Genomic DNA, 27,990 nt, shown 5'->3' on the forward strand with positions numbered 1-27,990 from the left:
ATAGCAATAATGCATTGGGTTAAAAAAAAATGAACAGTGACGGTGATTATTCTTCCATGTTATTACAGTACTATTTATATCCTTTCAGCACGAGTTCAAGTATTTGACCCTAGAAAAGCAATTTGAAAGTCACAACATAGGGAAACAGGCGACCTTCTTCCAAGCCTTACCAATCACACTTGGGACATATACATACACACAAGTGAAAACAACAAACATGAGTGCACTCAAAAAAATGCACATGCACTACTTTAACTTTTAAATAAGTGTTTTTCATTGAATATAGACTTAAGTTTTGTGTTTTTACACATGACTGAATCCATTGTTGTATTCATCATGTAAGAGCGCCAACACTTATGAATAATATATGCGTAACGTGATTTTAACTTTTAAATATGACTGAATCCATTGTTGTATTCATCATGTAAGAGCGTCAACACTTATGAATAATATATGCGTAACGTGATTTTAACTTTTAAATAGGTGTTTTTCATTGTATATACACATTAGCTTTGCGTTTTTACACATTACTGATTCCATTGTTGTATCAATTATGCAAGGGCGTAGGTTTGCATAGGGACGGTAATGACATAACACTACCAACTTTTCAGGATGCTAAAATTGTCCCCATGCACCAACTTTTAAGCAACCTCATTTGCATTATAGAATGAGTTCAGTTATATAGGGAATTTAGATTTTCTTCCCATATGTTGTAAGGATAGAATTGACTCGACCATTATGAAGTGAATTATTTTCATTATGTTTGTTTGCTAATAAAAACCAGACATTTATTCTGGAAGTTTTCAAAATGTTTCTTTAGTAGTTTTTGAAAACAAAGGTTTGAATCGAACAGTGTATCACCTGAACCAATGCACATAAAAGTTAGTTTCAGTCGATACAGATTTATTTTGCATTGATCATTTAGCTTATCAATTAATTAGGTTCATATTCATCTGAAATGTGGCCCTGACCCCCAGTCACCCAATCGGTTTGTTCTTATTAATGTCCCGTCCCCTGCAAAAAGTGTACATGCAGGTTATTCTGTTATATCGTCCCTAACAATGTTGAGACCAAACCTACGCCCTTGCAATTATGTAAAACAGTCCATAAAAACACTTATGAAAAAGCATTGTTTTATGTATGTGTAACGTGATTCATTTGAAATACTTGTATTTCATTGTAAAGACATATTAACTCTGTGTTTTTACAAATTACTGAACCCATTGTTGTATTAATTTTGTAAGAGAGTCAATTACAACACTGATGATAAAGCATTGCTTAATATATATATGTAACGTGATTAAATTAAATTGTCATGCTGTGTGCGTTCTCAGGTCCTTTTTTCTCATTCAGCACCTGATTGAGCCGGATGGGTGGGGCCATCTGACAAACCTGTGGCGCATTAGGAATGCTTACTATTTAGGGTTGCCTATCACCATCTGCAAGTGTCGGACTATTGCTTGCTTACTTGACTTGCTTACCGCTGTGGGTGCCTCATCATCTTTGTGCTTCTCGACGTTTCTATATGGTTGTGTCCTAGTTTGATCGTTTTTTTGGTGCTATTTTGGACTTTGTAATCAAATTTTTTTGTACCTTGTTATTTGTTATGAACTCGCGTTTTTTGGCGTGCTCCCTTAGTTATACTTTGTCACACTTGCATTTTTTGCATGCTCCCTTTTCTTTTACTTATTAAATACAAACGTTCACTATTCCTAATCTCTGGGTCTGTGATTGGGGTCCACATCAGCGGCTTGCGATTCATAACATAAATAAAATTACATTTCAAATAGGTGTTTTTCATTGTATACACATACAGGTATTAGCTTTGTGTTTTTTTACAAATTACATAACCCATTGTTGTATTTATCATGTAATAGTCAATTAAAACACTTATGAAAAAGCAATGCTTAATATATACAGTATGTAACGTGATTGCACAATTTGTATGACTTTTGTCCCTCTGAGGTTGCCATACACAGCAAAATCTGTGGATTTTATTTTTTTGGGTGTAAATTATTTTCTAATTGATTGGTGTTGATTTGGGTGTTGTTTTAGCAATAGCAGTCTTAAGATCGCTCTTGGACCGGTCGCAGTTAAGTGAGTTGGACACAGAAATCCCTGGCAGAGTTAAAAGTACTAGCAGAGTTAATCAGCCACACTCAGGTTAAGTGCACGTGTAAGAAAACGCAAAGGGTTGAGGGTGAAGTGACACCACGACTGTAAGTAGTGTTGTCTGTAAATAGCTGGAGTGTGTTCGGTTGAAAAAACACGTAATCGTGTGCCTGACTTCTGTGTTTACTTGAGGGATGCAAAGTGCCTCTGTTGCCTCTCGCGAGCGTAACAGTGGGGTATGATTGCCAGTTATGTCCATGTTCAGCACTAGGGTCCCCCACTCATCCAGAATATTAACAAAATCACAATAAGTATTTAAAATTAACACTCCTATTGTGAGAAAACAAAAGGTGGTTACACATGTTGCATGTAAAAGGTTTGAATAAGAATAGCTTAACTTTTTGAAGTAGTTACTTAAAGTGCGAATGACACCAAAAAGCATGTTTATTTCATATTTCACACAGTGTTTCATGCTTCTGAATGAAATGGACTGCTTGGATGTGTGTGGAAGCGATCGTTTTATTTGAATCCTGCGCCATGAAAATGAGTGACTTCCAGCATCAGTCTCGGGTTTAGGACGAATGCGAATGTGACGTCACCCAAGTCAGCATCTCGCAATACAGCATTGCTTTATAGCGTACAGATGGACTAAGGATTCAGCTGATTAGGCAGATTCGTTTATTTTTCACTTCACGCAGAAAATTGTTGCTGCACCAGGGAGAGGCATGGGAGCCTTTTTGGTTTCAAAAGGTTCTCCTTCACCGCGGATAGTGGTCAAAACAAGCCCTACTACTGTGGGACAATTGGACTTACGAGGAAGTGAGTAAACATCGTATTTTGTGCTACGTCAAACACTGGGATCATGGCACACGTTTTAATGCGGAGGTGGCTTGCATTTTGTGGCTGGTTGAATTCTAAATCAGATGAAATCATGACCCTGCTGACGTCATCCTCCTGTTGGGGACGCTGGAGCCCTATAATGGTAGGCATGGCTGAACGGCAGATTAAAAGACTAATTTTTTATCATCTGCGCTTCGCCAAATTGTTGTATATAGTCAGATCGTCTCAAAATATGATTCTAATTCACATAACAATGCTATTTAACACTTTTTTCCTGTCGTACGCACTTTAAAGCAGTTGTGTGAAACCACTTGAAATAAGGTTCCTGCACAAATACCATGTTTCATTTTTTAGCAGAAGTGCTACTACAGGCTGAAGACTGTCCCTTACTGGCTAACACCCAACCCACAGGCAAAATCGATGCACGATAATTAATCAGTTCTGATACATAAAATTTAAAAAAAATCGTTCATGGCCAATCGGAGTACGCCTTAAGTTTTTACAAGAACAAGAACAACTACTTGAGTGGCGTCTTGACAGGCTTTCAGCTTGTAACAACTTGAGAGACGACTTCACCGGCTCTCACGCTGTAAAATTACAATGGCACTTTGTGATAGGCATGTAACCACAATTGTTTGTATCTCAAATCATCTTTCTTTACTGATATGAGTGGAAATGCTATCAATTTGTTTCAGCCTCCATACAAAAAACTTTGTACTCTATCTACGAGTAAGAAAAATAGAACTCTATGACAATGTACTTTTATAAAACACTTAACATGAAATTTAATTAGTGTAAATCCACACAAATGAAACTGGTATTTGCAACAGTTTTTGGTTAAATTCATTATTGTGCTGAGTCAATCTCAATAGTGTACATGCTTAGGCCACCTGTGGGCAGTATAATACAAGTGTACAGCTATACATTAAATCATCATCGTGAGACTGGTCTGAGCTCCTCGGGTATCTTAGCAGAGGATAAAGAAGACATACTTGTGAATATTGTTACTTTTCTGTCGACGTGTTAAGCCACCATTTGAGTTGAAATATATGTTGTTTGAAGGAAAACAAAACTTTTTTGTGTGGTATATTTACTTTGGCTCTAAACACGGAAAAGCGATATACAGCTTGAAGAATTGTCAACAATTTTCCAAACTGCTCCTTGTGAACTGAAGCAATTTGACTTCCCTGTCACCATAGAGTGCTAGCTTCAAAAATTTTTATTGGCAAGTCAAAGCACTATAAAAGCTAAAAAAAAAATAAAATAAAAAAAAGCTCAGTTGTATTTCAAGGCACCGAGGTATAATGAAAATATAATAATATATAATATTATAATGAAAATAACTTTGTATGTTAGTGTGATAATAGTGGCTCATATTCATTGGGGTATTGGGTTAGAATTTCTGGTCAGGACTTGCTGTGTAAATTTTTCATATTTGTCTCATGCTGCTTTGCTGATTTTGGTCCTTAACAATATAAAGTGCCTTTGAGACTTCCACAGTTCCAAATTTTCAGTAAGAGAAATTTTGGTGCCTCACAAATTTTTACCTATAACTCATTTTACTTTGTAAATTTTAATCAAATAAAAACAAAAATTGCGAAATTAAATAGCCATTTTTTGGTCATTTTTAGTTGTTTTTTAGTTATGAATTGAACTAGTATATAGCGTGTGTTATATAAAACAATTGTCAATCAAATCAACTGGATATAAATGTAGGATCCAGATACTTAAATTGGGTATACTGAAATAATATATTTTGGTTCCAGAACACTGTACTTCAAAAGCTTTTCCTAGTTTTACCTTTAAACTCTTATGTGGCAGGTCAAAGGGGGTGGTTGCATTTCTGCATTTATTTCCCGTGGCCTCCCAGGGTCTAGTCGGATCAGGACATTCCTGCAATACTGCCTCTCAGGTCACAGTGACAACCTCTGCTGTTTAACTATGGCAGCTCTGTGCATGCATTCACCCTCGACGAGGCTTACTCAGGCAAGCTTTTCGTCGTTGTCATGCTAGTGGAAATCCCTTGCGTGTTTTCCCGTCGCCGCATTCCAGCAGGAAGGATATTTAATAATAAGAGAGTCTCAAAGGTATTCTGCAAGCGGGGGGGAAGAGCAACAAACATCACAAACAAATTCCATTTTCTTTTAAAGCTTCATCTGTTCTCTATTACACAACACAAATTCCATTCCACTACAGTATATCATTAAAGCATATCAGTTACTTGAAGCTAAATCTTTTACATGGACATGACAGTGTACTTACTGTATATCTACTAGTGCGGTATAAAGAAGTACAGATGGATATGTATACGATTGTGTATATTTTTCGGTGAGATTTTAGGAAAAACAATTAGATTAACAAAAAGAACATTTCATGTTGTTGTAACTTTATGGAAAGCTTGAATGTAAACACTGCATTTGTACAGCATCTGCACGGTACTTACCTCGGTTCTTTTGTCGACCACTAGAGGAACCCTGTGTAAAATTAGTACCCATGCCACACTTTTGGAATCTTGCTTTTCTTTCTGATTTTCAGACACTGTCCCGAAAAACCGTAATTCAGATTGAGTTATGAGTTAGCGTGTCAAGGTATAGAATATTATTGAAACTGCTCTGACCTTGGCAGGGTCATGGTCTACTTGCTGATGCTCTAATACTGAATGGCCATCAAAGCACTACTAAAGCAATATGTCTGCAAATGGTATCCTTAAACATTTGCGCCCCAAGAAGTTATTTTTTTAAACTATGGGCATCGCTTGTTCAATTTATTATTATTTTTTTTTACTTCGTTTTATGAATAAAGTGTAGAGTTGTGGCAGACAAAACAAACACGGTTTATTTCTTCACATAAATGTTGATTGGGGCATTACTTTATGTAAGTAAAGTATTAAAGAATGCTAATTTATAATAAATAACACAATTTTGTTTTGTTTTGCAATGCTGGAATGAAGAATGTCATTTTCCGTTCCTTTCAATGGGGCAAAGATCATGTGAAATATGAGTGTTTTGAGGTAGGAGTGTGGTCATGGAGAAAATCCCACTCGTATCTCAAGGTGCAACTGCATTCCAGACGGAACATTGATCTCTTTTTTCAAATTTGAACTTTGGGTGGAGAGGACTGTGCAGATGCACCCAAGAGTGTCTAACAAGCCTCCAAATGACATCATGGGTATCTTACTGTCTATTTAGTCACCTAGTGCATGTAGACTTCCTACACTCGTGGCTTGATGAGATGACAGATCGTTCCACAACTGCTGTTCAGCTTTATTTCCAGACTGTAAAAGGATATTCATCAAGCATCCCACCAGCCACTGAGAGCCAGCACTGTTGGTCTGTCGATTGCAAAGCCTGTGCATCAAATGAATATTGCACAATTTATATTGGGCATATAGACCAAATTTCAAACTGTTAGCGTGATTGAGATTAATACTTATGATGTAGTTTGTGCGTGTATGGGCCACTTTTTCATAACGTGCGAGATGGCATCATAGATGTTATATATGTAAACCTAGATGTATTAAGATAGGCGGAGCAACTTACTGGGGGCCATCTTACATCGGAGGACTGCCCTTGCGGGCTCTGTTGTAGCCAGCGTAAGGTTAGTGCTTTTTTTCTCCACTAAAATATTCTTAACTCACTGAACTTCTTTAAGGATTTACAAACAGTTTGATTTATATAGAAACATGTTAACGTGGCTAGGATTCAAGATGGATGTTGGTTAAAAAAGTTTGCAGTAAAATTACTGCATCTCTGAAACCAATCTGTTTGAAAAATGACATTGTCTACAGCTATTCAAAAGTAAATGCTCTATACAGTAATGTTATACAGTTATATGTTATGTATATGTATTTATCAAAAATTTGCGATGCAAAATGGCCAACAACACCTCTGTCTCGAGTAGGGTCTGACTGCAGCCGACAGTTGCTACAAACTACGCCCGCTCCAAACCACACCTGCTGCTGGTACGGTGGCGCGAATAATTTGTTAACTTTGCTATGTGAAGTTTAAAAGGGGTTAGGGACCATAGGCCCTAGTCCAATTATTTACCCTAAATTTAACTAGACACAAGAATAATACAGATATTGCGATAACTAGATTGTAACCTTTGCTATGTTTGGAAATCATCTAATATTGTGAATCAACCGTTAAAGTTGTTAAAATTGCTCCCGTTATTGCATTATTGCTTAATTTCTCTTCTGTCTACTTTCGACATGTGAAAATGTTAAAATTGTTTAAGCATTTAAAGATAGGCAACATCTTGAATCTTGAATCTATTTTGGAGTATTATGGGAAAAAGTGACTCACCTTAGGTTCTCTACAACAGATCCTGCCGCAGAAGTCTACTGCTTTAAGATGGCGGCTGTTTATTAACGCCGCTGAGTACGTCATTTCACATCTAGTTCTATATGCGAGTGATATCTATGAGACGCATGTGGGGGTAGTATGTAGGAAGGTAACATCATGTGGGCGTAGTTTGTAGAGACGTGGCGTGGTTTGTAGCGGCTGTCAGATATTATTGCCTGTCTCTTTGGCTCACAGCGTGACACAGACATTAGCCTTATACTTTATAAACAATATCCGAGGGTAGCGTTAGCACGGTAGGATGAACCATCTCTATTGTATTTCCGTTTAATTGGCGAATACCTTCGATAGCTCAGTTGGTAGAGCGGAGGACTGTAGAGTTACATTGAAGTAATCCTTAGGTCGCTGGTTCAAATCCGGCTCGAAGGAAAGGTTTTTTATACCCCTAAAATATTTTTGGGCGACGTTGTTTATTACTACAAGTGTAGCAGTTAAGCACCATTTTATGGTATAGACCAAAAGCACTCACATTGGTTAGTTCATTACAAGACATACTTGTGATATTCTGATAAAACTAGAAACACTGAAACAGTATATTCCTTTACTTAAAGCAGAAATGTGAAGTAACTTCATAACATGCCAAATAGGGTCACAATTAAAGTAATTAAACATTGTCCAACAAATAAAGCATGAAAAAAATAATTTATATGTTGTTTATTTGACAAAATAATCGCGTTTCCGAAGTGATACGTCACACCGAGACCAGCGATGGCAGCGCTTCATACATACGGCCGCCATACAAAGCCCTTCAAACAATGATTCAAACAGCAATATAAGCAATAGATCGAGCGCAAGGGAGGAGATCCAAGTTTTCGAAGAGTTGGAGGAAGAAGAGGAGGTTTCGAATTTCATGTTGGACCTTACATGTATTAGCCAGATGCTAATCAGGATGCAATCAATGTGCCTAGACGACCTGACATGGAGAGAAGACCTATCGAGATTACAAGATTGGTAAGATATAGGCTGTTATTATTTTCATGATTTGAAGATGCAGGCATTTGCACATAATTTGATGTTTTTGTCTATCTGATGACATTGTTTTAAGAAACAATAATCAGACCATGTTCATTTTGGCAGATCCAGCAGCTCTCTTGCATATAAAATAATAATATAAAAACGTAGGGGGGGGGAGAAGGAGATGAGTCGTTGATGGCTTTCTCCACTTTATTGTGGCAACAATAAGAAAACAAAATAATAGCGGACTGCTGCCACATTCGACCGCGAAGTTTTGCTTTCCGCTCGGCTCCTACAACTCACAGCTCTCCAGTCCCAGCGTCTCTTGAACGGAGCGTGCATAGTGTCTTGTTATGAGCTTTTTGTTGACAAAGGTATCGAACACACGACGTGCTGACAACTTTGTTTCTTTATTAACACATGGAGCTAACAGTACGAACACAGCTTGGGGCTCTCGGCAGAAAGTGGCGTCTAATGGCGTGAGGAAATGTAGTTTTTTCACACAAGCGAACAGATTACAAAGCACCACTTCAGTGTTGACCCGAGACTACATTTCCCATGATTCACTGCGTGACCTACGCGCTCGCTGATTCGCTACGAGACATTAAAACCAACACGCTTGTTGTCAATTGTCACCTGTCAGTGGCTCTCGTAAAACACAAACTAGAAGGCTATCAAGCGATCACCGTGAAAGAAACGCCGATCCGTACAAATGCAATGCAATGCTTGAAGCATGAAGGTGGAAATACATAATACAAATATAAATAAATGTGCACAAACTCACCGGCGGTGTGTGTCTCTTACGGCAACGTGACTGTGAAATACCGCAACGCCGACCCGCTTATATGCACATCCACACCCCTTTCCCGATTGACAGTGGAATAACCCTTTCGGACAAGATCGTAGATGAAGCACAATTTAAACATGTTTAACCAAGCGAACCCAACAACAACTATGATCGGGGATTGCCACGAGTTAGCTTTTGGCTAACGTCGCTAGCTTCTACGGTCAGGGGCGGAGCTAGAGGGGAGGCCGGGGTAGCACTGGACCCCCCTGAAATCTGATTGGACCCCCCAGGTGCCACCCCAGGTGATTGACATATCGCGGCACCGACTGCTAAGTCCTTCCTGTACAGTAGTTGGCGCTATGTACCACAAAGCGTTGCAATCCGCTTTCATTAGGAGAAGAAGAATTGCCACTGAAACAGAGGAAGATTTGAGTCTGATTTGAGTCGGTCATCGTTGACACTGTGAACTTGACAGAAGATAAACAAAGTGACAACAAAGAAGGAGACGAAGGATACCCTTCACGGACACTGAAATCCTCGTCGTAAAGTAAGTTATATGCTGGTGTGCTAATGAGTCAATGTTTAAAATAACTTGTAGGTAGGAGCAGGGGCGGAGCTAGAGGGGAGGCCGGGGTAGCACTGGACCCCCCTGAAATCTGATTGGACCCCCCAGGTGCCACCCCAGGTGATTGACATATCGCGGCACCGACTGCTAAGTCCTTCCTGTACAGTAGTTGGCGCTATGTACCACAAAGCGTTGCAATCCGCTTTCATTAGGAGAAGAAGAATTGCCACTGAAACAGAGGAAGATTTGAGTCTGATTTGAGTCGGTCATCGTTGACACTGTGAACTTGACAGAAGATAAACAAAGTGACAACAAAGAAGGAGACGAAGGATACCCTTCACGGACACTGAAATCCTCGTCGTAAAGTAAGTTATATGCTGGTGTGCTAATGAGTCAATGTTTAAAATAACTTGTAGGTAGGAGATTTGTTGTTGTTTTCGCTACTAGCAGAGAGCCACGGCATCAAGCAAACGTTAACGTTATATCCCATGGCGTCTAGCTTCCAAGTAGAGCCTAGATCTTGAGCCCGTAGAGCCTAGATTTTGAGCCCGAACCCGAACCGACCCGAGTAGAGCAGCAACAGGTGAAAAGCAAACTAAAGACGGGGGGATTGAAAAGGCAAGAATCCACGAGTGGTGTGTGGAAAGGATTTCAACTGATAGTGGAAGATGCTACATAAAACTGTGTCGGCCTTGCCGAATGCAACAAATGTGGCGCTTTGCTCTCGTACGAGAGCAGAAAGATTGGCACCTTGACGCTGAGCAGGCATTTTAAAAATTGTACTGGCCTAAAAGGTATTTGTCAAACATCGTTATTATCATTTGTTTCGGGGGCTGCACCTCTTTGTGCTAAGCAGGACATCGTGGAGTTCGTGCATTGTGTTCCTTAAAATGTACTTATTTATTTTGTTTCAGTGCTCCTTAAGGCAGGTTGTTCTTTTGTGTGTTCTGATGCGAGTCATTAAATTAAAGAATGTTATTTAAAAGTATTTTAGTTTATTTTTGTATATGCCGCTGTTCCTCTCCTTGTTAGAGAGGCGCGTAGTGAGCACAATATCCCACACAGAAATATATTTAACAAACCTTTCCAGCGTTATTTCGTTGTGTAAATGAATTTATAATGATCATAAAAATAGGTAGACTATTTAAACATAAAGAAAACTTGCGTTTTTTTCTGCCAACTCGAAGAAATTAAAATAAATGTGCATTGCATTTTGCCATGGAAATGACACATGCATTATCCACATGATAGAACAGACACACAAATGTAAAAGATAAAATATCTTAGATATAGATAGATAATATAATAGATAATAGAATAGATAATATAATAATATAATAAAATATATAAAATATAATTTTTATGACTGTGGTCAAGCCCGCCTCCTGCGTAAAAGCTGTGTTCAAGCTAGGCGCTATCGCTAATGAACAGCTACATCGCTGCCATCCTCCCTGCCGCTCTCGCTCTTTGCAGATGTAACTGCTGCATGAATTCCGATTTGGGAGACTTGACAGTTCAGACCGCCGCCACATTCTGGAAAAATGTGGCCCAGTTTCGATTTGAACCACATACGAAAGTGACCCAGTTGGGATTTGAAATGGTCCACTTCTATGCGACTTAAAATAAATGTGCATTTCATTTTGCCATGGAAATGACGCATGAATTATCCACATGATAGAACAGACACACAAATGTAAAAGATAAAATATAAGATATAAATGTATATTAAGTATGCATCTTACAGTATTGTTTAACTGGGAAAATTTGTTACAAAAGACAGGCTTTAATTTGTTATCATGCACATTGCAACCACGCATCGCATCCTCCTCCTGAGTCCTCACAAATAAAACATACATTTTTGGGGGGGGGGTTACGGGCTCGAGCCTACAAATAAAACGTAAAATTTCGGGGGGGTTTCGGGCTCGGGCATACAAATAAAAATACTTTGTGAAACGTTTTGCGACTTCTCACAATAACCGAAGATTATGCTTTTCTGAACGTTCTGCATTGTTAATAAAATGCCAATTAAATATACATAAATCTCATCTCCTTTGTGCTTAGTATGTACATTTCAACATTTGACACTCCGATTGCAATTGATAAGTCAAGAAACAAATGCATTGTTATAGTCTGTGGACCCCCTGAAATAGCCTCGGCCACCCCCTGGCCACCCCAAGGATAAAAGTCTAGCTCCGCCACTGTCTACGGTTCATTCCACAACAGTTGGCAGCTCTGCTTTGACAAAGTCATCAGTCATCTATCCAAAAATCACACTTACTTTTTGGCAAATCCTTGATCATAAGCAGACCGGTTAAGGAAGCAGGCATCTTCGGAGTGTTTGTAGCAGAGAACACTACTCGATGATGGTGTGAAATTCATTTGCTTCGTGCTAACGAAAGATGTCCATTTACATGCCCTGCTATCCTTTGGCCACTCATACAACTTTTCGTTTGAGTGAGAACAAAACATCGCCACACACCGCCATGGCATCTTACCGAGAAACAATGCAACAAACAATACTGTTCTATGGCGGACTTCCCCCGCACTTCTTAGTGTGACGTAATTTCCGAAGATTGCCGAAGAAAGGCATTTTCGTTGTCAAAGGCGTTGCTATGGGTTAAACAAAGAATCTGGAAGGGTTGCGCTAAAAAACAAAAACAAAAATATGCTTATAATTGTTTAGCCATTGATATTATTCAAAAACATGGTTGGCCAACCTTAGTTCACATTTCCGCTTAATCAAAAAGACTGAAAAGGCATTTACGTAGTACAAAAGCAAATGTATTTTTCCCTTCTTTAAACCGTTGATTGTATAAAAGCCTATTTTCATGACTAACAAACTTGTAAGCAATGCTTTCGGGGTTTTTCTTTTTTTTTTTTTTTAATTATTAAATTGGATATTGTCGGGGAGGGGAATCAGAGATCGACATATAAGTACCAGAACCAGTGTAGCCATGACGTTCCGTAATGACGACAATAGACAGTTGAGAATAAATGGATGCAATTTCATGGAACAAATACTTGCATTTAGGTTATAAATTTACGTGAGTGCTTATAATAGTTCAGCTGGCCCTGACTGAAAGTTCAACAGTAAGTGCTAAATATGGAAATATGAACTACTAAAACTGCTAGAAGAAGGAATTGATAACATACAACAAGTTATTTTCAGATTTGTATTACTAACTATTTTATAATTCAACATACTGTACTTATTCCAGATGTCATTTATACAACAATGTTTAAAAGATGGGACTGCAATGCAGTTAAGTATAATGGCTGAGGTAGTTGTGAGGCAGTACTAAATGAAAATAGGACAGATAGATACATACATACATACAAGTTCCAAAATTAAAAAATAATCAATTTAGTATTTCTATAGTATACTGACATCTACCATCAGTGTTCGAGGTTTGTCACTCAAGACTAAATGCATCCCTTATTGTGACCGCGTCGCTTCAGTCATGGCGACAGCGCTTTCTGGGCGACGGCGGCGACTCCAGAGAAAAGGCAGTCGGAGAGACCGGACGAGATTCAGGGATGTACTCAGTCTGATATTTGTCAATGTAGGGCTTGGCCACGGTCCAAACCTAGTTAAAGAGTATGTAAAAACATGCAGAAAAATAATGAGCCCTTCTGACTTCCCAGGTGTGTGGACTTGAATTGGACTTTAGCTTCATTTAAGTTCATCACTTGCCTTCTGGTCGAGCAAGAGACGATGCACCGCCTCGATGTCCGGAGACATGAATCTATCTTTAATCCACGGCCTGGAAAAGTGGGACAGTGGCTAACTATTAACCATCCTGTACCTCTTTTCCACTTGAGCATGACGGTTTCTGTACCTTGGCCCTCATGTGTTTGACTTACTTGACTACACTGCGCACCAGGTCATAGACCTTCTCCAGCGGTGTCGTGGTGCGGAGTGGGCGGAGGAACTCAATGCCCTGGCAGGCTGCCAACAGCTCAATGGCCAGAACTGAGCACAGATACAAACATTTCAGATGACACAAATGAACAAAAAAGGTCAACTTCAACATCCCTTCTGGTCTTCAGCCTGTTATTTCGGTTTCTTTCTGCCTTATATTTTTCCACACATTATTTAATTATTAGGTCAAAGAATAGTCGTCAGAGAATATCAATTACTTTTTTCCCTTTTGTTCATGAATCTTCACCAACAAATGTTCTGCCTTCTCTACCACTTACATGGAGTAAAACTATTGGCGAAGAATGCACCAGTTCAACACAGAGAAGATATGACAAAGTACAAGCGTCAGTAAAGTGAGAGCAAAGACTGCATTGGCCAAGAAATTTAACTCGCAAACGGACAAACTTAAGACAACATTTTATCCTTAAACTACTTCAGCCAACATGCATGAAGCTATGCATGATTGTAAGATTACAATTTCAGAATGATGATTCTCTTGCTCTCCTTTCTTAATAACCTGTAGACAATATGTAGACCCTTTAACAACATAGGGAAAAAAGCTAAATCTCCTGTCCCTCAATGTGAAAGGAGATCTTCCTTTTTCTATCATCTGGGGAATATTACCACAACTGGTGAGGCAGCAGACATGAGGACTGGGAGTGTTTGCGCTTGACATGCTTGTACCTTGAATATGGTCACAGCACAAAACAAAGAAGCTCATAACTTAAAATAGCTGATTTGTTGGGGTACTCATAAATCAAGGCATTGCACTAATACCAAGGGCATAAGTTTGGCCTCAACATTGGTAGGGACGGTATAACAGCATAACCTGCATTTACACTTTTTGCTGGGGACGAAACATTAATAACTGATCGAGTCAACGGGGGTTAGGGCAACATTTCACACAAATATGAACATGATTAATTGATAGCCTAAATGATCAATCCAAAATAAATCTGTATTGACTTATACTAACTTTCATGTGTATTGGTCAGGTGATACACCGTTCCATTCAAACCTTTATTTTCAAAAACTACTAAAGATCCATTTTGAAAACTTAGATTTTATTAGCAAATTTAATTGCAAAATTTACATCATATTAACATACTTACATAGATCATTTTTACCTCGACTATGATTAATGTATGATTATCTGAAAAAATGTCTGCTTAAGCTTCAAATAAAATATTTTAAATTAAATAATGTAGAAAATAAATAAATAACTACATTTTACAATAAGTAAAATGCAAGACATCAGCCAATAAAACATGCATTTGATGGGAAAATATGGACCGGCACATTCAGCAAGTGAAAAGAGGGAAATGTAAGTCTTAACATAATGAAAATACTGTAATTTTAAGACTATAAGGCGCACCTGACTATAGGCCGCCATCCATCCAAATTTGATACGAAAACGGCCTTTGTTCATAGATAAGCCGCACTGGACTATAAGCCGCAGCTGTCCTCACTGTATTATGGGATATTTACACCAAAAGATATTAACCAGGAACACTTCATTTGACAACGGCATCATAAGACTGTCATAAGATCAAATGAACCAACATGAAGCTTTGAACCAATTGGCTGCAAAGCTTCAATGCTTTAGGAAGCTTCATTTGGCCGTCACTGCTCCCTTGGGGGAGACAATTACCCTCTGCTGCCACCTGCTGTCAACACTGTTGTCTTCTAACATGCCTCCAAGCATGCATTGCAGCGCTATATGCAAATAACAATCAAAATTCATGTTCTGTGCTAATTATTTCTTTAGTTACTGTTACAGTTGTTTCATTAATTGCTAGTTATGGTATTTGGTAACACTTAATTTGACAGCGGTGCCATAAGACAATCATAATTATGACATGACACTGCCATGAGCAATAACGAATGCTTATGACGGATGTCATTTTGTGTCATCTGGAAAATTATCTCAATTTTGAAAGGATGTAAAAGATCCAAGCTGGACATAAATGAAGTCAGTGACATAATTTGCAAGATAACGGTCTTAGGGGCTCTAAGGGGCTTCTGACTCAACAAGACATGGAAAAACTTATGCATGCATTCGTTTTCAGCAGATTGGACTACTGCAACGGTATATTTACAGGTCTTGATAAAAAATCAGTCAGGAAGCTGCAGCTAGTACAGAATGCTGCAGCCAGAGTCCTCACAAATACAAGGAAGCTGGACCACATTACACCGGTTTTGAAATCGCTACACTGGCTTCCAGTGAGTCAAAGGATAGACTATAAAATACTACTGCTCGTCTACAAAACACTTAATGGCCTTGGACCAAAATACATGCTTGACTTGTTAGATTCCTATGAGACATCTAGACCCCTAAGGTCGTCTGGAACGGGTCTTCTGCATGTTCCAAGAACCAGAACCAAGCAGGGTGAGGCAGCATTTAGTTATTATGCTCCTCACCTCTGGAACAAGTTACCCGAACGTCTGAAGTATGCTCAAACCGTTAGCTCCTTTAAATCAGGGCTAAAAACGCTTTTGTTTAGCACTGCATATCCATAACTGTCTATATATTTCAATCTACCTGCCTTCTATTCCTCTTGTGCATATCTCCATTGCTGATTTCAATGATTATTATTAGTAGTAGTTTTGGCTTTATTTCTATTTTTGTTTTATTTTCATTTATTTATTTTTATTCTGTGATTAAATGCGATCTTTTGTCTTGGTTTTTACGTTGTGTTGATTTAAATGTGATTTTTATGGTTTTCATGTGATGTAAAGCACTTTGAATTGCCTTGTGTTGAATTGTGCTATATAAATAAATTTGCCTTGCCTTGCCTTGCCTTATGACGCCGCTGTCAAATAAGTGTTACCCATGAATCTAAATAAACCTACAAATAAGCCGCAATGGACTGTAAAACGCAGAATTCAAAATGAGCAGATTATAGTCCGAAAATTACGGTAATTCACTTAATAATGGAAGGGTCGATTCTATCCTTACAGCATTTGGAAACACAAAATTACCTATATAACTGAACTCATTTATATATGCAAATTAGGTTGCTTAAATGTTGGTGGGGACAATTTGAGCATCCTGAAAAGTCGGTAGTGTTATGTCCCTACCGTCCCTATGCAAACCTACGGCCTTGACTAATACTGCCCAGTAGGTACTGAGCAATAGCATACCGCACGAATGCTATTTTTAGACCGTGACGTCGCCATCGTAACATAGAAGTGGGACATTATAGAAACGCCCTCACATACAATCCATGTTATTTCTGTTTGTTTTCTCCGGCAATCTTTCAAAAAAGAACATGCCGATCAAACACTGCTGCTATGGAACTTGTAGAAAAGACATTATGACATATGAAGGATGTTTTCTTCATACGTTCCCCGAACCAAAAACTCGGAGGAAAAAATGTGAAGAATGGATCAACTTGCGCGGAAGTCAAAAAAAAAAACAGTTTAACGCCAGCAAGGTGAAGCCATTCACATTTCATATGCAGTAAACATTTTGTTAGGGGCCATGGTACTACAGAAGACGAAGAGGTAAGCCATTTTGATATTTTTATTTATTTTTTAGCATGGCGTTTTGCTGTGCTGCTTCTGTCTGAGAATGAATGACCTGAAAAAATTAAAATGGCATCTGGCTGCCACTGTTACCTTCCTTGTTGTAAAAAAAAAAAAAAAAAAAAACGTTAGTAAGGGGGAAGTGTAAATAAATTATAGAATTAAGATTTGTAATTAATGAAAAAATTAAAAGTGTTCGTTGGCTGTCACTGAGTAGCATTTGCGATCGCTACACAAAAATAGCAATGTAAATTGCCCCCAAAAACAGTCAGAGACGTAAGACAACCAGAGGATATAATATATACGAAAGACAGGGCATATGGTGGTAAGGGATAGATTGTTGAAGCAGGAGAATTTCATTGTCATGGCGTAAGGCAATGCACACAAGAACAAGGTGTCAATAAAAAAGGATCAGGTCGGCTCTTTTTCCCATTTTTTTCAGCCATCTACACTCAAGACATCTCTTTAACTGAACATTTGTATGTTCTTCCTCATTTTTACCAGTGACCACTAGGCACTAGGGACATCATTTTCGGACAGAACTGTTAGGTTTAGCTCAGTAAAAATCTCATTCGTATACTATTTCCATTCATTTACTATTACGGACAAATGGGAGGGACAAACGGGAGGTTGACCCGCCTGGCAACAATTGCTAACCTCATGAATATTAATGAGCAAAAGTGACGTGTTGCTTGCGGTACGCCATTGAAAAGAGAGAGATGTGTTTCCTAACCTTGCTCCACATGCTCTACTACTCTCAAGGCCTTCCTTGCAGCCCAGCCCCCCATGGATACATGGTCCTCCGTAGCAGCACTGGTGGACAAGGAGTCGACGGAAGACGGATGGCACAAAGCTTTATTCTCTGAAACTACACGGGAAATTAGTGAGGAGGAAATAGTCACAAGGGGGAGGCAGAGCGGAGAGGGGGTTGACACGGGAGCCTCACCCAAAGAAGCGGCAGTACAGTGAGCGATCATGAAACCTGAGTTGAGGCCCCCATCGTTGACGAGAAAGGCTGGCAGCTCACTTAAAGATGGGTTGCACAACCTCTCGATCCTCCTCTCACTGATCGAAGCCAGTTCATGCACCGCAATGGCTAGAAAGTCTAAAGCCTGAAAGGAAGGTGAAGGTTGAGAAAAGAAAGAAAGAATACCTGGAAGTTGATGGTTTCTTGTGTTTGACTTACCTTTGCTGGGTATTCTCCGTGAAAATTTCCACCTGAAATAGTCTCACCTCTTTCAGCAAACACCATCTTGTATCGTCAATAGGAAAAGGTGACTAGTACAGGGTGGATAATGTTAATTATTTCAAATGTCTTCCATCAGGTATCATTCAAAGTCAGGCCATGTCTACACTAGGACAGATAATTTTCTCCCGGGTATTTTGCTGACTATCTCTATACCTGTCTACACTTACGTTTAAGGTGCATTTAAGACCACCCCACTTCTGCAAGGTACGCCTGCATTTGCGCAAACTACACTTGCGTAGAAAGGAGCAGCCTTATATGTTAGGTCATCGCCCAAGCGGTTTACCTCTGAACCGGAAACTCATTACTTGCCGGCGGCAAATTTTGAAATTACTTCACTTTCTAGACTGTCATTATTTTGTGATCACTGTTTTTTTTTTCGTGAAATTAATTGACTGCATCACGCGAGAGTGAAGGGAGAACAAGCTCGGCTTTTACGAGCAGTCGGTGAGTTGTGATTGAAATAAATCTTTAGAAAACGAAAGCCTGACATTGTTATTTGGGATATTACAATCGATGCTCAGTTGCGCTCTCACCACTTGGAAAATAACAAATAGAAGCATATGGTGTGGCGCTGCGTATATTTCCTGGAAGCCGCAACCAGGAGTGCTTGTGCATAACAGTGGCGATCCTGAAAGTGGCGACAGTTTTGACAGGCAGAAATGTCATGGAAAAAAACTGATCGAGCGCCTCTTTGCCTCCTCTACGCAGTTTATATACTTATATTCGGTCGGCATTAAGTTGGGAGAGGCCAGCCCCGCAGTTGGCTGATCGGAGACTACGCAGGTGACAAGCTCTGTAAAAAACGCTCATCTCCGCGTTATCCGCAATGGGAGGACCACAAATTGAAGCATGTTATTCAGACGTAGTTTGAAGGTTCAAGAAAAATGTGTGGAAATGAAAAGAGGAGCAGGAATGCCACGCCCTGATCATCCGCCTCCATTGTTTACGATGCCGTCATGCCGCACTACAAATGGCGACGGCATGACGTCCCTTCCTTAGTATCCGATTGTTGTACGGAGACAGAAGTCAATATTAAGCGGTGGGTAATATTACCCGCCTACATTATCGGTCTAACAACTAATCCGGATAATAGGCATAGTAGTGTAGCGGACATGCTGTACAGTCAAACTAATTACAGGTTTAAGGCCATTATCCGTCCTAGTGTAGACGTATCCTCAGTCAGGACAAAAAGGTTCAGGTTATGTCGCCACCTCAGGAAAACGTTGTGATAAACCAAGGACAACAATGAAAATTGTTGGTGTTCAGCATACTCTATTAATATAATCTTTGACTAAAACTACTACCAAAAACAATGCTGGTTCTTGCTTGACGAGCAACCTGAGTTAATCCCAACTGCCAACAACAAACAATTATGGACGCTTCTAGAATGGAGGATACAGGGTTGTCAGTAGCGCTGTTGATTTCTGTATTGATGATGTTGAGGACAAATTGAATTGTGTCATTGGCAATGCCGTGGACCTTCAAACAGAACGGGCGCAAGAATTAGGTCAAGGAATACATACCAGCTCAACAAGTGGTGATTTTGAAGCCAGCTGGCATGAATGTGTGATTTGGGGTTCTCTGATTGCACTTTACCTGAGGACAGCAGCGCATGGTGTAGGCATCCTGGACTCTGTCGCAAAAACGGTGACTTTCTGAACACAACAGCAATGAAATATTTTAGGACTTTCACCTCTTGCGGGTGGGTCTGGACTTTAATCCCTTCAATAAAAAAGGTGCTTCTCATTCAATTGCAAAAATGTGGCTCTACCTTTCACCCACCTGCAATCTGGGAAGGATGGTGATCCGAATCCAGCAAGGACCGGAAGCGTTGTGCCACCTCTATTTGTCCTGGGTGGGGCCTTAAAGAGTGGATGTCTGTATCGGAGGGACGTCGCAAAGAAACTCAAATATGATGTTGTGACATTTTTGTCAGAGACATGTACTAAGGTGGCACAATGCTACTCACCGCTGTCGAAGGCCTTGGTGGTTCCCTTCAGCACCTCAAGAGTGAGCGCGGCAATGATGTCTGCCTGGCGTGCAATGGCTTGGGCTCTCTCCACAGCCTCCGCCCCTAGCGAGGTGATCATCTGGGTGCCATTAATCAGAGCCAGGCCCTGCCAGAAGAGGAAAAACTCGATATAATGAAGTCATTCACTGGAAGTTTTTATCGTTCACAATACTTTTTGTGTCAGATTAACATGCTGTCATATATTTGTTCTGTCTTGTACTGAGCGAGTGGCCAAACTACAAGTGCGACAACAACTAGACGCCGATTGGTCATCGTGCGCTCTTGCCAAGAGCACAGTACGAGGGCACACAATCAGTCATGGCAACTGAGGCACTTTGCATCATGACAGACACAAACAGCTCAGAAATGGCAAAAAAAAAAAAAAAAACGAATAACCCAACTTGTTCCTGGATGGAAAGAAGAGGGCAATATGAACTGTCCATTTGCGAATTTGTTATCACGTTTATGTTTACAAATAGTTTCTAGCAAATGTTTGGTATCAGATTCGATACAAACAGGAGGGGAAAACAGTGAGGAATTGGGGATGAAAAAATTCCAGCATTTTAAGACAAATATGTCTTAAAACAGTTAGTGTACATACCACAGAATAATTTCTACCTAATGGTCAATGTCTTTGGAAGAAATGTTTAGACCAGCAAAAGACATGTCTGATTTGTTAGACCTTCTATTTTGTAATTGTGAAAAGTCCAAGATTGCCAATGATTGCTATACGACTCATTGACCATGACGGTAAATACTCCGCGCTTACTCCCTCAACCCCATACAGCCTGAATGTCTACTCTTGTTGAATCCCATAGCTGGGATGGATGATGCAATGTTGTACAAGAGACCCTTCTTTGTGCAAATATTAAATATGACAGCAAACTGTTGTTTTTCAATATTACCTCTTTGGGCTTCAGCGAAATTGGCTTTAGCCCGTGGGCCTCCAGGACCTGGTCACAGATGAAAGAGAGAGGGGGAAAAAACATGGTGAAGGTCAGGGGTCGTCAAATACAAATATGTTTTCCTGTTGGACCTTGCATCCTTCTGCGAGCAAGCCAGTCAGCAGCCATGAGAGCTTATCTTACGTATTTGGCGTCGGCCCATCCACTCTTAGGTGACCACATTTTACCCTCGCCCATCAGCCCCAGGGCCAAGTGAGCGAGTGGTGCCAAGTCTCCGCTGGCACCAACTGTGCCCTTCTCAGGGACGAACGAAAGGCAGGAAGCTGCAACGTCAAAATTAAGTTAGCCAACGAAAAATAGTGGTTCACTGACTTATGAGTCGCCAAACCTATGAGTTTTCTTGTAACAAAATGTCACACGTTGGAATTCATACTTTGTTGTTTTTGAATATTGATTTGTCATCGATTCATGGAGAAAATAACATACAGTTTAATCAACTATTAAAATAATTGTTAGTTACAGCCTGAGCTTAGAACCTCGAAAAAAGATGTTGTAAACTGTCATGGGAAAATCATGAACTCTTTATAGAGGACAGACAGGGCAAGCACAAAGAAATGATAGATAAAATTTAATAAAAACTTGCATGCAGGAGACAGTTCAAATACAACCGGGTGGGCCTCTTAGCATGACTAAATACTGCATTTGGCGGAAAACACAGACAAGGCTGAAAAAGCAGTTTCTGCTCTTGCGCCCGTCTTTAAAATAAACTGCTGTATTTTAAGCCAAAAAAACTTGTGTTTGATAAAACAATATGTCTATATGCTGCCATCGCAGATTCATGGCACATTGAGCCCTCGAACTATTTTCAATTTGTACGTTTTACACTGGCGACCCCCATTTACAGACGTCGCACAACCGCTTTTGTTTAAACCCAGCCATAAAAAGAAGGTAAGTATTTATTTTTATTATTCGAAATGTCCGTCATTTTTAGCTTAGAATGATTAAATGATGTCTAATATTTATTTTTTTTAAAAAACGACTTTAAAAAATTATTCACTCGCATATTTTAAACTTTTAAACAAATTACGTCACAATTTTAAAAAGTGTCTGTAAATAAGTCACGAATATCTATCTCACAACTATTGCTTAACTGTATTTTTATTGTTACTGTTGCATTTCCCCCAATATTTTAGATGATGAATAATCCATCCAAACAAAGAAAAGATGAAAAAAAAACGTTTAAAAGGTTAAATATATAAAGAAAATTTCGACCACTCCTTGATGTCTGCTATTTCTGCATCGCAACCGTTGTTGTATTACCATGTTTCACCCATAAAATCCCCCCAAAATCTGGCTGTGGCCATTCACAACTGTGTCTTGACACTCGGTGATACATGCTACATGGAGTTTTTTGATCGAACAGAGGTAAGTACGCAATAATATCCCATTAAAATCATGGTGTCTTTAATTATGCTCTTTTGTGCTCTCACCTTCAGTTGGGGTTTGCTGTTTAATTTTTTTATTTTTTTTGGGTTAGGGTTCGTACCCCAGATGAGATTTTAAGCTTTCCATTGATGTATCACACATGCGTATAGGACAATTTTAAAATTTGGCTAAATGGGTGGGGGGGGGGCTCAGAGCGGAACTACAAGTCACCTGAGTGTTATCCGCCATATACTAATTACAGTACGGTATATAGTACATTCGTTTTTCGTCACCAGCTATAAAGCCAAGTTTTGAGTAAAAAATACATAAAGTCAGCTTGATCGTGAAAATGGTCCATCTGGACACTATAGGCCCTTTAATTGCCTTGCAACACAAACAAAATTAATCAAGCAATCAATCAATCATTTCTATATGTTGGGGTACTCTGTACCAAACTGGACAAAAAAATGAAGTTGTTACCGCTTACCATTGAAGGCCTGGATCATGGCGTGAAGAGTCTCCAAAGAAATACCACTGTGCCCTTTGGCCAGAACGTTAATCCTCAGAGCCAGCAGCATGCGGGTCCTCTCCGGGCTCAGGGGGTTTCCCACACCTGCACACCGTACTGACATTTAATGTCTTCATTCTTTGTAGCGCTTGCCTTGTCTAGGCTGAATGGACACTATCCAAACTGACCCAAGACTGGTCCCCAAACAATCTCAGGGCATATACAGTCAGCATTCGCACTTGCTTTACTTTCACATTGAAGGCAAATCTATGAAGTTCTCTTTCTTTATTTTAATACATCATTTTACTTATTACCTTTGAAACCTATGGAAGGCGGAGGTTCTGTACTCATTTCTGTATGTCTGATCGTCTGTCTGTTTGTGTTCAAGATAACACACGAATGAATCAATAGATTATTATCAAACTATTATCAAATCAGGTTATGTTTGTAAGATGAAACGGAAGAGGTGATCAAATTTTGAGGTAGTGATAGCAGAGGTCATAAAAGTTTGCGTTAATTTAACAACAGATTAGTCTTTTTAACTCAAATTTGCAGGGTATGTCATATGATGATAATAGAAAGACATTTTGGGGCATGACGGAAGTCTGCTCTCTCAGAGTGCACCACTAGTTTTACAGTGTACAGTATATGTATTTAATGTGTTAAATATTACTGTATGTTTTAACAAAGAATACCCTCATAACAAAATGGGATCCCATATTAACTGTAGCAAAAATATGTCAACCACAAAACCACGCCAATACCAGGCAATTCCAAATGGAAATTTTATATTTGAAACAGACAAAAAATGTCTTATTTAATATAGAAATTGGTAGTAGATTGGCTTGAAATGAATGAATCTATATTGATTGATATGTTTATTGACTATATCATCATGTAACAGAAAACATCCTTATATTGTTCACTAAACTACAAATAGAAACAAAATAGTCTTTTAGGGGCTAAATGCAAAAATGAATGATCTCCTTTGGCACAGGTTTCATGTTTAAAGTAGTAGGAGAAAGTAGAACTAAATTGTCTAACCCTTGACGTTGTTCTCAATATGTTGGATTAATGTCATATCAATGCAAAAATCGGCAATTCTTGTTGTAGAGCTCCACAAATAACATAAATACCTATTCATACTGTGTGGACGTATCTACGTATACAATATATATAATCTATGAATTTCACTTTTTTGATATCTAATGACTGATTCTAATGATTCAATAATAAAGTCAACTTACCTCTAACATAAAATCTACAGTATAAGGTAAGCATGTCATCAAAATCAAAGAAAGTCAACAATTTTTTGTACATGTCAAACATTCTACAAGTAAAAATATTTAAAAAATTCAACAACAAAAAAATCGGCCTGCAATCTGTCCGCAATCAATCATGCTTGTAGTTGTGTTTTACCTGCTGAATGTGAGCGCACCAAGTTTTCCTGCAGTTCTCTGTGCAACATGAGTCATAAAGTCGGGTTTTAGCTCCAAACATTCAAATTTTCAAGTGAAATATGTTTTTACTTGAGTTTGCTGACTGGAATGACAGTTCGAGCAAATTTGCCGAAACCAGTGGTGATCCCGTAAACAACTGTAAATCAAAAGAACCAACGAAATTGATTTGTATGTGTTGATCACAATGTCATCCCTTGTATGTTTGTATTGACATGACCTAGTGTACCTCTATTTTCTTTGACGATGGTGTCCAAAAGCTCTCTGGATTGCACAACTTTCCTCTCTGCCTCTGGTGTCAGCTGAAATGTCAGGCGGAATGCAAAACAAACGTGAGTCAAAGATCAACACTTAACAGCCAAGCGTGTTTGATTGTTACTGACTGTTATCTTGTAAAGGCCTCTGCCTAAGTTGACCAGGTCGGTTGATGTCAGGCTGTTGCCGTCCAAACAAATAAACTGAATGGGAAAGAATACAGAACACATTCAGTATGCAACAGATTAAAGGAAAGGCTGAATATTGCAAATGCATAAACTTACATCTCCAGGTTCTCTGTATGCTGCTGTGCTATTTTATTTGCATGATTCATGTAAGGATAAAAATTGTGTATACATGGAAATGTCATTAATTTATACTATTATTGAAATGGATACAGATTGGAAACTCCAGGCTCGCATGGGATGAAGTCCGGACACATAGTGTCTCCTTCGATAGCTGTAAGAAAAACATATTTTTGCTCACTTCCTGTAGACGGTCTAATAAAATCAGCAAATAATAATGAAAGAAATATTGTTATTGTAATATTGTATCCCCTGTTCAAACGCCAAGTTTTTGTTCAAATAAAAATGAAATATGTGACCGACAACCTGTAGAACAACAAATAAATGTATGTGTTGTCATCATGTATACAGCAGAGGTTGAAATACCCTAAAAATACCCAAATTTCACGAAAACGGCATTTGTTCATAGATAAGCCGCACTGGACTATAAGCCGCAGCTGTCCTCACTGAATTATGGGGTATTTACACCAAAACATATTAACCGGTAACACTTTATTTGACAGGAGCATCATACAACTGTCATAAGACCAAATGAACCAGCATGAAGCTTCTCATCGCTTCAAGAAGCTTCATTTGGTCATCACAGCTTCCTTGGGGGAGACAATCAACCTCTGCTGCCACCTGCTGTCAACACTGTTGTCGTCCAACATGCCTCCTAGCATACATTGCAGCGCTGCCCATGTAAATAACAATCAAAACTCATGTTCTGGGCTAAATATTTCTTCAGTTACTGTTCCAGTTGTTTCATTAATTGCTAGTTATGGTATGTAACACTTTATGGTGACATAAGACTGTCATTAGACAATCATAATTATGACACGACACTGTCCAGAGCATTAATGAATGCTTATAACAGATGTCATATAGTGTTATCTGGCAAATTATCTCACTGCTGAATGGATGTAAAAGATCCAAGCTGGACATAAATGGAGTTAGTGACATAATTTGCCGGATGACACTTAATGACAAAAGCATTCAAAATTGCTCATGATAGTGTCATGTCATATTTATGACGGTCTTATGACAGTCTTATGAAGCCACTGTCAAATAAACCCAAATAAATCAACAAATAAGACGCACTGGACTATAAGCCACAGGTATCAAAATGAAGGAAAAAAGTAGCGGGTTATAGTCCGAAATTTACGGTAAACAACTTAGTAAAGATGGTAGCACAAATGTGCCCACCCGCTTTCTAATAGGGGAGGCAGCCATGTTCAGAAATTACATTTCAACTCATGTTTAATTGGAGTCAGCACATACGGGTCAGCATTTCAAGTGCCACCGCTTCACCGCAAATAAAATTCGGCTCTATTGTTCCAAAAACACTTGAAATCTCGCAAACTCTTGTGGCGAAATGTCTAGTCTGAATATAACAAACTTGAACTTTTTGTCTCTGATTTCAAATGGGACATTTAGCGCAAACACAACATTTCTCCTTACCCAAAGACCACCATTATTTACGTACAGTGAAATATAGTGGTGACAGCTTCATGATCAGTGGCTTCATTTCTTCACGCACAAGTCTTTTTTTGTATTTGTAACAAAAATGTGGCATTTGAACAGGGTAGGGTGTGTACATTTTCATATCTTCTGAATAGTTTTTTGCACAATTCAAAACAGTTTTTTGGACAAATGAATGCTCTGCATCAATTAGAATTGGTATAAGAAAACAGTTGTCTCTATCGTATTGTTAACATTTTGTCATTGAGAGAACAAGACAACATCCGATAGATAAGCAGCAATACAAATCCACAGATAGCAATCTTATTTGTACAATGCGATGAAATTTGTATCTATTCAAATGAGTGGCCGATACAGGGTGACCTCGGTTCCGACAACGCACAACTATGGTTAAGGAGTCCACTGAGTTACTATTTTTCTTTGACCATAATTTGAAAAGCATGGTTGGTAAACGATACTTTGCAAACTAGTCATTATATATTAAGGCTGTGTATTATACACAAGTACATGCGAAATTTAAATAAAAATAATAAGATGGTTCATTAAATTGACGTTTAGCGGTGCATGGGTGCATATTGTTCACGAGAAATTACAGTAATAATTTCATATTTGTACTCTGGAAGTGTCTTTCATACGGGTATTTTCTATGTTTATTACTACAGTATTTTAACATTGGTACAGTGGTGAAAAATATTTTGACAGCCACAATTTTTCAAATTCAAATTTTGACGATAATTTTGTCAACTTAAAGTTGAAAACCGTGTGCAGGGAGTTTTGCCACCGACGTAATATTAGGAGCCACACAGCACAAGAAAGCACTCTCAAATTCCACTGTTTGTAACTTTTCAATACGATTCCTACAAAATGACTTTATTAGACTACAAAAACAGTACAATATTGCGTTTTACTAGTGACCTACGATGCGTTGCGTTCTGACTTACGTACAACTATCCCTGTTAGGAACGGAACCCCGTCGTAAACCGAGGACCCCCCTGTAAAGGCTGATTGGGATTCTTTCTAACCCAGTTCGACGAAGTCATTATCCTCCAGGACGTCATCGATGGTGTCGTCCGCATCCAGCAGGCCGAGCCCCTGACACCTGCGCACCACGAAGCGGGTGTCCTTGAGCGTCTGGATGCCGCCGTTGTCCGGTTTGTTCTTCATGTAGCGCTTGAGGGCTTCTTGGGCAAGCCAGCGGATGGTAGATGAGCTGTCCCGACACGGAACCGCCAGCCACTCATCACGAACGTGGACGGTAAAGCGAGGCATGGCGGGATCGCGGCGCACTGAGTGACTGGGGGGTTGCGGTCCTCCAGAAGGTACCGGCCAGAGAGCGGAAGGGGAC

General features: G+C 39.2%; 1 protein-coding gene and 1 non-coding gene across 4 annotated transcripts; one reads left to right on the forward strand and one right to left on the reverse strand.

The window, feature by feature from the left end:
• Positions 1-7,471: 7,471 nt before the first annotated feature.
• Positions 7,472-27,945, reverse strand: hal (histidine ammonia-lyase). Of its 3 annotated transcripts, XR_009063318.1 has the most exons (21): positions 27,668-27,945; positions 25,278-25,338; positions 25,164-25,191; positions 25,008-25,082; positions 24,854-24,926; positions 24,697-24,763; positions 24,587-24,624; positions 23,147-23,272; positions 21,418-21,557; positions 21,235-21,282; positions 20,288-20,435; positions 20,101-20,196; positions 19,915-19,973; positions 19,717-19,797; positions 18,256-18,321; positions 18,016-18,181; positions 17,803-17,937; positions 13,484-13,592; positions 13,314-13,383; positions 11,819-13,206; positions 7,551-9,266 (listed from the first exon to the last, which is right to left on the reverse strand). XR_009063318.1 is itself a non-coding variant. In XM_057837504.1 (20 exons), the coding sequence occupies exons 2-20, from the start codon at positions 25,319-25,321 to the stop codon at positions 13,075-13,077; spliced, it is 1,701 nt and encodes a 566-aa protein (XP_057693487.1). In that variant the 5' UTR covers positions 25,322-25,338; positions 27,587-27,669; the 3' UTR covers positions 7,472-13,074. The 3 variants fall into 3 exon arrangements, 2 of the variants coding, with proteins under 2 accessions (XP_057693487.1, XP_057693486.1); XM_057837504.1 differs by having other exon boundaries at positions 7,472-13,206; positions 27,587-27,669; XM_057837503.1 differs by lacking the exon at positions 7,551-9,266 and having other exon boundaries at positions 11,258-13,206.
• On the forward strand, positions 7,595-7,682 carry trnay-gua (transfer RNA tyrosine (anticodon GUA)). The gene is given in 2 exon segments: positions 7,595-7,631; positions 7,647-7,682. It is a non-coding gene; the product is annotated as a tRNA-Tyr (tRNA).
• Positions 27,946-27,990: the final 45 nt, after the last annotated feature.

Source organism: Corythoichthys intestinalis, chromosome 5 (assembly GCF_030265065.1).
Source record: "Corythoichthys intestinalis isolate RoL2023-P3 chromosome 5, ASM3026506v1, whole genome shotgun sequence".
NCBI classification, from domain to species: domain Eukaryota; kingdom Metazoa; phylum Chordata; class Actinopteri; order Syngnathiformes; family Syngnathidae; genus Corythoichthys; species Corythoichthys intestinalis.

Bases quoted from the DNA above. Each gene is read 5' to 3' on its own strand.
- hal (XM_057837503.1), bottom strand. From the start codon at position 27,914: ATGCCTCGCTTTACCGTCCACGTTCGTGATGAGTGGCTGGCGGTTCCG. The intron at 25,192-25,277 runs GTATCCATTTCA...CAAATAAAATAG, and splicing joins GAGCCTGGAGTTTCCAATCT to CACAGCAGCATACAGAGAAC. The intron at 20,436-21,234 runs GTAATATTGAAA...CTCTTCTGGCAG, and splicing joins TTTCGCTGAAGCCCAAAGAG to GGCCTGGCTCTGATTAATGG.